Below are 7421 nucleotides of genomic sequence, written 5' to 3' on the forward strand. Positions count from 1 at the left end.
GATAAAGGGGGTTCGGGGACGATTCATAGTGGGGAGTTAAAAAAAAAAAAATTAAGTTGGGGCTAAATTGGGGTTTGACAAATTAAGGGAGTGGGTATGTACAGTGACAGGCAAAGGCGATAGGTTGGGAGGGAGACAGGTGGGTAGGTCCGAGCCCGCCTTCCAAGTGGCCAGCACCACCGCACTCCCTCCACCAACCTCCACTGAACGGCAAAGGCTGGCCAACTTCATCGGCTGGCCGTGTTTTGCTTCAAGGCAGAGGCCGGCCAACTTCATCGGCTGGCCGTGTTTTGCTTCAAGGCCTGTGCCGGCCACTTCAGCCGGCTGGCTGTTTTTCTTCAAGGCCTGTGCCGGCCAACTTCATCTGCAGCTGCTGTGCTGCAAGGCCTGTGCCGGCTGGATCGTCTGCCGGCTGGCTGTTTTTCTGCAAGGCCTGTGCCGGCCGGATCATCTGCAGCTGTGGTACTTCAAGGCCTGTGCCGGCCAGTTCATCTGCCGGCTGTGGTTGCCTGCAGCGGCCTTCTTCTGCGGGCTGTGTTTGCCTGCTGCCTTTGCCATGCCATGCCCACTGCCCCTGTTCACCAGCCCCGTTCAATTTTTGCTCTGCCCCCCCCCTGTTCATTTCCATGTGCGCCAGGATCCGCAAGGCAACAGTTTACAAGCTGCGAGAACTGCCCTGTTGGCAGCGACAACACGGGCCTGCAGTGGCGGCCCGTGCACCGTGTTTGTGTTCATGCATCCATTCGTTGTGCTCATTGCGTGTGCCACTTGAGCTGGCACGGAGACTGCGTTTGTGCAGCCCATGCACCGTTGTGGTTCACTGCGTTCAGTTCAAAAGGGAAGGCCTTGGACTGCGTGTGAGCAGCCAGCCACGTTCCCTGTCACCTGCATTGTTTTGAGCCAGAGACTGCATGTGGGCAGCCTGGCTCCCTGCTAACTGTTTTCTTTTGCAGAGTTCAATGATCCTGGGCCATGGTTTAGTGTAAAATTTGTAAGTTAAGGTTAAGATGTACTGTAAATATGAGTGCGCCCCCTGCATGTCTGTCTAGCGCCGGCAATTTTATTTAAGTCGTCCGTGTGAGTGAGTTTGTTTAGGTAGTTACGCAGCCCTCAGGTTATTTTTTTGGGGACACGAATACCATGAATGTCGCACTCAGGGATCCGTAGGTAAAATGTACTAGGGGAAAACTACACATGATGGCACACGAAAATTTGACGACTCGGGACGAGTCTGTAAAAAGGGGAGGGGGTAGTGTTGTGGTTACCAAATTCGCAAACCACCATTCAGGTCCCTTAGGTGAGGTATCTCGGTAAGTACATGTGTAGTTAGGCCCAAACCCGTTGTCTAGTGGGAATAAATGTTATTCATGCGTGCTGCGACTCTTCAGGATAGCCGTTTTTCTTTTACTATCTTTAATTTGGACCAACCGCCATTGTTACCACCACCAGTCACAACATCAACCACCAACCACAACGCCGCTTCACCACAACCGCCACGACCTTCACGTCACACCTCGCAACCGTCGCATCGCCACCGTTCTTGCGCCGCTTGTGGGTACCGGTGTTGGACTCGTGCAGGGCGCGCGCCGAACAGCGTGTACAAAATCACGGATTTTGTGCTTCAAAAACGGATCAAAAACGACACACGCCCACTTTTTGCCGTCCAATCGGTGAGCGAGGGGCGACTGGCCCCGCCCCAGGGCGTTGGAGGGCGATCGATATATGCAAATTTATGGATCAAAAAGCATTCACGCCCACTTTTTCTCGGGCCAATGGGGAGCGAGGTGAAAGGTCGAAGGGAGGGGGTCAAAGATGAGAAGGCGAAGCCACGGGGCTGATATAAGCGACCGTGTTCGTCAGTCCAGTGAGTAGTAGAGTCGAGAGAGAACAGAGAGTTAAGACTTCGCGGGCGGTGGAGTTGGCAAGAAGGAGCTGGTCGTTGTGTGCGTTGGAGTCGGAGCGGAGGGGACGGAGCTGTGGAGAGGCGGCGAGGGCAGACGAGGGGGTGCTCGCGTCGTGCAGGGAGCTGCACCCCAGGGAGGCCGACAGCGCGACCTGGCCGAGGTGGAGACTCTCGTCGCGGGACAATAAAAATCCTCTATACCCCGAGCATCAGCAACCCCCTCCTGTTTCCCCCCGCGCTGAGATAGTGCGACCAAGAGGGCCCCTTTCCCACCCCCTACCAGACACTGCCCGCGAGGCCCGCGGAGTTGAGGCACCATCGCCGCTCCGTGTCTCATCACCAGACGGGTAGGCCCGACCCGGTCTCGGCCTCAGGCCCGCCTCATCCTTGAGGGTATTCTTTCCTTGGTTTTGGGTATGTGTTGTCGGCGCCGTCTGTGAAGTAAAATTGTATAAGTGTTGCCGTGTGCTCGTGTAATCGGTATTAGATCTGCATTGTCGCATTTGCTTTTTGTGTAAATTGAATTGTGTTTTTCCTTTCTGTGTGCTTTTGGTGGAATTGAATATGTGTGCTTTCCGTTCATCGCGAATAAATGTGCTTTGTGTTGAACTGTTTCCCGCTTCGCTTCGTCATTTCCTTCATTGAATCCTCATCTTGCTTCACGTAAAGGGTTGGTAGTGGGCTGAATACGCCCGATAATTAATCGAACCGTCGAGGTCGACGATAACACCGCTCGGTTATCCCGATAGCACGGAACGGGTCGCTTAAGTGGCCCGTGTCCGAAGTCGACCTGCGGCGAGGTGCGATCGCCCGGTCTACCCTCTGCGTGGGTACTTAGGTAGGTCGAATTTGGCGAGCAACCCTATCCCACGCGGGGGCTGATTGGCTCGATCGCGGTGAGACCGAAAGGTCCACCCGTGACTGGTTCCCGGCGTTAGTCCGAGAGGGTCACGACTGGATTGTCCGTCCGGTGGGCGACGTGCCGCGATTCGAGTTACGTGGCCGTCAGCACGCCGGCGGGCGCGAATCCGTAACAATACGTAAATGAAACGAGCTCCGACCTCGGCTCAATATCCTGAACATCTCTGCATTGTACTGGTCTGCACAGATTGGGTTGGCAACCAGGTGCTGTGCAATGGCAGATGAAGCAGGTACATTGGCCAGTGGTTGCTGGATATTCCTACATGCTCACACTGGTTGTGTTCTAACCCTCACAATCTTTCTTCGAATCGCCAAGGGGACGTGTTGTTTGATCCGATCAGCCAATCTTGGTGTTGTGCGGCCCACGTACCGAGTTTCACATCGGCACTCAAACTCATAAATAACATTGCTGGTTTGTGAGGTGGGTAGCACATCCTTGTTGACTGACGTCAGCAAACGGCGAGAGGTAAAGATTACTTGGAGTTGCACAGCCAGAAATGTGTTGGACACGTGTGTGTATATATATATATATATATATATATATATATATATATATATATATATATATATATATATATATATATATATATATATATATATATATATATATATATATATATATCAATGTATATATCAATGTATATATGTATATATCAATGTATATATCTATGTATATATGTATATATCAATGTATATATCGATGTATATACGTATATGTATATATATATACATATACATATACATATATATACATATACATATACATATACATATACATATACATATATATATATATATATATATATATATATATATATATATATATATATATATATATATATATATATACATATATTGTTACGGATCCGGAAACCATATGCATTTAAACATACAGATGTCCAAAAAGTCAGTTATTCCGTTAAGTACATGTGAAGACAGGTCCCTTCCTTTTGTCTAGTGGGAGAATCAAAGTTGTGCGTTGTGATGTTTTATTAGTTCGGTTAAATAAATCTTTACCATCCAACAAACATCCAACAACCAACCATGGTACCTTCCAGCATTTGCAACCCTCGTCTCGCTGGCCACAGCATGCGGGGCAAAAACGTCCAGTCCGCCGTTCCTTTGCGCTTCTACAAACGTTCCTTTTCAACGTTGGATCTTCCCCTTGATGAGTCCACACACGTGGAAAGGGGGGGGGGGGGGCTCCTGGTTTGGCCGAGGCTCTGCTCATAAGGGGCGGACCCCATGAAGACCCTGTCCAATCAGGGCGGACGGTGACGTCTGTTTCACCGAGCCCCCGCCCCGTTCGGGGAGGTCCATAAAAATACGACACGATCCTCAGAGTGTAAGTTCTTTTGGAGGAATTGAGTTGGTTGGTGTGCGTCATGCGGTTTGAGCTGGAGTCTGGGGCGTTCGAGTGGAGTTCTGCATTTGGCTGGCGTTCGTTGGAGTTTTCCTGGGTCTCGTCCGCGACCCTGATCTCTGCGCTAGGACTCCGACTGCTCTGCTCGGGTTCCTCCACGGGCATGAGCCCCACGCGTGTGACTGTGGGCCGATCCGCATGGCCATTAGCAGGTGCCGCACCGTGGAGCACCCCTCCCTTCAACGTGCAGGTTCCCAAGCGAACTGTGACCCCCAGCTCGTCTCTCCCTCTCTGGCTGCGGGGGTCTTTTAATAAATCATCTGAGTGTGCGTCCGAGTGTGCGGGCCCGTCTTGTAAGTAGAAACTGTATAAGTGTTTTTGAACATTGTAAATTATTGCTTGTATATTCCACGATGTCTTGCTCTGTCTTCTTTATTGTAAATGAATTACTGTAGAAATGTTCCCAGTTCGTTTCCGTCCTTTCTTGCATTGGTCCAGCATGGTTCGGATCTGAGTTTTAGCCGGGTTTTTATACCCGATAATCCGTTCATTCTTGCCGGTATGACCTTGGCAGATCTGCTCGCTGCATCCGAACCGGAAAGGTAGTTGGCAGTTGGTAGTCGATAGAGTGGTCCGGGGGCAAGGCGTACTGAGGCCGAGGTTCCCCGGTAGACGACACCTCGTAGTTAATTAGGTAAATTGGTTCAAGACAAAAAGACCCTATGCTACGCGGTGGAGGTATTGGCATCCACGGTCGGTTAAGCGACCCGCCGCCTCACGGAATTATCCGAGAGGGATGGCCTACAATTCTGGAGAGTCTAGTGGGAGACGACGTAACCTCCCCCACCTAGTAGTCGTTCTCGCCACCGGACCTCTGGCCCACAACAATAATATATATATATATATATATATATATATATATATATATATATATATATATATATATATATATATATATATATATATATATCTAACGAAGGCCCACCCACATCTCTCACCTTTGAATGGAGGGGGAATAACCAATTAGCTCTCACCTAATCAGTTAAATCGAGGTGGCTATCATCTATATTCTAAATTGACTCCTCCCATGTTCTTCCAGCCGAAGAAGCTGCATAAAGCAACCAAGAAAGGCTACGTAAGGTAAGCGCTTTGCTGTTTTCAAACCCTTCTCAGAGTTCCTCCATCGGTGTGAAGACATTCAAACATTGTACACACATGAGAATCCCAATGCAACACACCTCCTCACAGGCCAGAAATTAAATAAATTAAAAAAAAATTACGAGCACTGCCCAGATTATTTAATTTTCGGACTTCCCTGGGCGGTGTTCGAAACTTAAAATTAATTTAATTTCCGCTCAGATTTGAAAACTAAAATATGATATGCTCTACGAACTCTTAACCTCAAAATAAAAAAGCGGAATTGAGTTAAGCAGCAGTTCCGAGTACTAAAAAAAACAGTCTCCTGACGTCTCCATGCATACAAAGAAAAAAAGAGAGGGGAAAAAAATACAGAATTACAAAAAAAGTACAAAAATACAAAAAAATACAAAAAAATGAAATAAATACAAAAAAAATACAAAAACAAAAAAAATACAGAATTACAAAAAAAAAAAAATAAAAACAACAAAAAAAATACAAAAAAAAATATACAATTTATTTTTTTCTTTCATTCATTAAAATGATCTTGGGTTGTTGTGGTGTTCGCGCAGGCATGGTGGGGTGAATGGCCTCCACCTGTGTTGGATTTCCTTGTTGTTTGGTCCGATCCTCCCGGGATGTGTTCAGTTACCAAGCAGCCAGGTAGCGCTTGCCATGCCAGCCCTTCCTTATCAACGGTTTCCGAATGGAGTGCTTAAGCCGCTTGGCGAGCGCTTTCCAAGAAACTTGGTGACTGAACACACTCCTGGTCTTGGTGTTTCACAGCCGAAGTTCCATCATGCTCCGTCACAGGCTTGTGTTCCGTCTGAGAGAAGAGGAAGAGGAGGAAGCGATAGAAGATTGTTGTTGTTGTTGTTGTGTTGGTATAATTGTCGTTTTTATAAAAATTTTTCCTGAAGAGTAATTTTCGCTTAGAATTAAAAAAATAAAATTTATATTGTGACATGAGAACGTTTTTTACATCCGTTCGATTTCCAAAATGGAGGGAAAACGTCATTTGAAAAGTCCACTTCCGGTGAGGATCCCGGGTCCGTTTCCTGCTCGAACTTGGAAGTTCAAAGTTCAGAGCCGTTGCTCGAGGTCTGGAAGTGAGGCAAGCGGTCGCCATGTGTGCTGGGAGTTCGTGCGGATTGGAGGCTTTTCTCTCTGCTGAGGAGAGCCGTTGCCAGGTACGGTGTGTCCGGCTTCCAAGACCAAGACCTCGTCATTTTGTTCCGATGGCGTGAAGGCCTCAGGTTGAGGATGTCGAGATCCTTCCTTCCTTCCTGGGTCACGGAACTCGCTCTATTTATCGAAGGAATTTCGCTGTCCATTGACTGTTACATGAAACATCCATGAATTTATGTGATGAATTGTAAAAACAGTTTGTGCAGTTCGACATGAACCAGAGTCGGTGGTGTCCTGGTTCGAGGGCCCGCTCCGAGTCTGGCTAGTCGGTGGAGTCCTGGTTCGAGGGCCCGCTCCGAGTCTGGCTAGTCGGTGGTGTCCTGGTTCGAGGGCCCGCTCTGAGTCTGGCTAGTCGGTGGTGTCCTGGTTCGAGGGCCCGCTCCGAGTCTGGCTAGTCGGTGGTGTCCTGGTTCGAGGGCCCGCTCCGAGTCTGGCTAGTCGGTGGAGTCCTGGTTCGAGGGCCCGCTCCGAGTCTGGCTAGTCGGTGGTGTCCTGGTTCGAGGGCCCGCTCTGAGTCTGGCTAGTCGGTGGTGTCCTGGTTCGAGCCCCGCTCCGAGTCTGGCTAGTCGGTGGAGTCCTGGTTCGAGGGCCCGCTCCGAGTCTGGCTAGTCGGTGGTGTCCTGGTTCGAGGGCCCGCTCCGAGTCTGGCTAGTCGGTGGTGTCCTGGTTCGAGGGCCCGCTCCGAGTCTGGGTAGTCGGTGGAGTCCTGGTTCGAGTGCCCGCTCCGAGTCTGGCTAGTCGGTGGTGTCCTAGTTCGAGGGCCCGTTCCGAGTCTGGCTAGTCGGTGGTGTCCTGGTTCGAGGGCCCGTTCCGAGTCTGGCTAGTCGGTGGTGTCCTGGTTCGAGGGCCCGCTCCGAGTCTGGCTCGTTGGTGGTGTCCTTGTTCGAGGGCCCGCTCCGAGTCTGGTTA

The 7421-nt window shown here is 49.6% G+C and overlaps 1 protein-coding gene across 1 annotated transcript in view; it reads left to right on the plus strand.

Moving 5' to 3' along the window:
• Nucleotides 1–6341: 6341 nt before the first annotated feature.
• Nucleotides 6342–7421, plus strand: part of CNPPD1 (cyclin Pas1/PHO80 domain containing 1) — a 13752-nt gene continuing 12672 nt past the window's right edge. The window contains exon 1 of the mRNA XM_085891190.1: nucleotides 6342–6514. Coding sequence (XP_085747316.1) covers nucleotides 6452–6514 — 63 coding nt within the window. The 5' untranslated portion in view covers nucleotides 6342–6451. The remainder of the gene's footprint in view (nucleotides 6515–7421) is intronic.

This window comes from Eptatretus burgeri, chromosome 8 (genome assembly GCF_056783735.1).
Source record: "Eptatretus burgeri isolate ZD-2024b chromosome 8, Ebu_testis_v1, whole genome shotgun sequence".
Taxonomy (NCBI): Eukaryota; Metazoa; Chordata; class Myxini; order Myxiniformes; family Myxinidae; genus Eptatretus; species Eptatretus burgeri.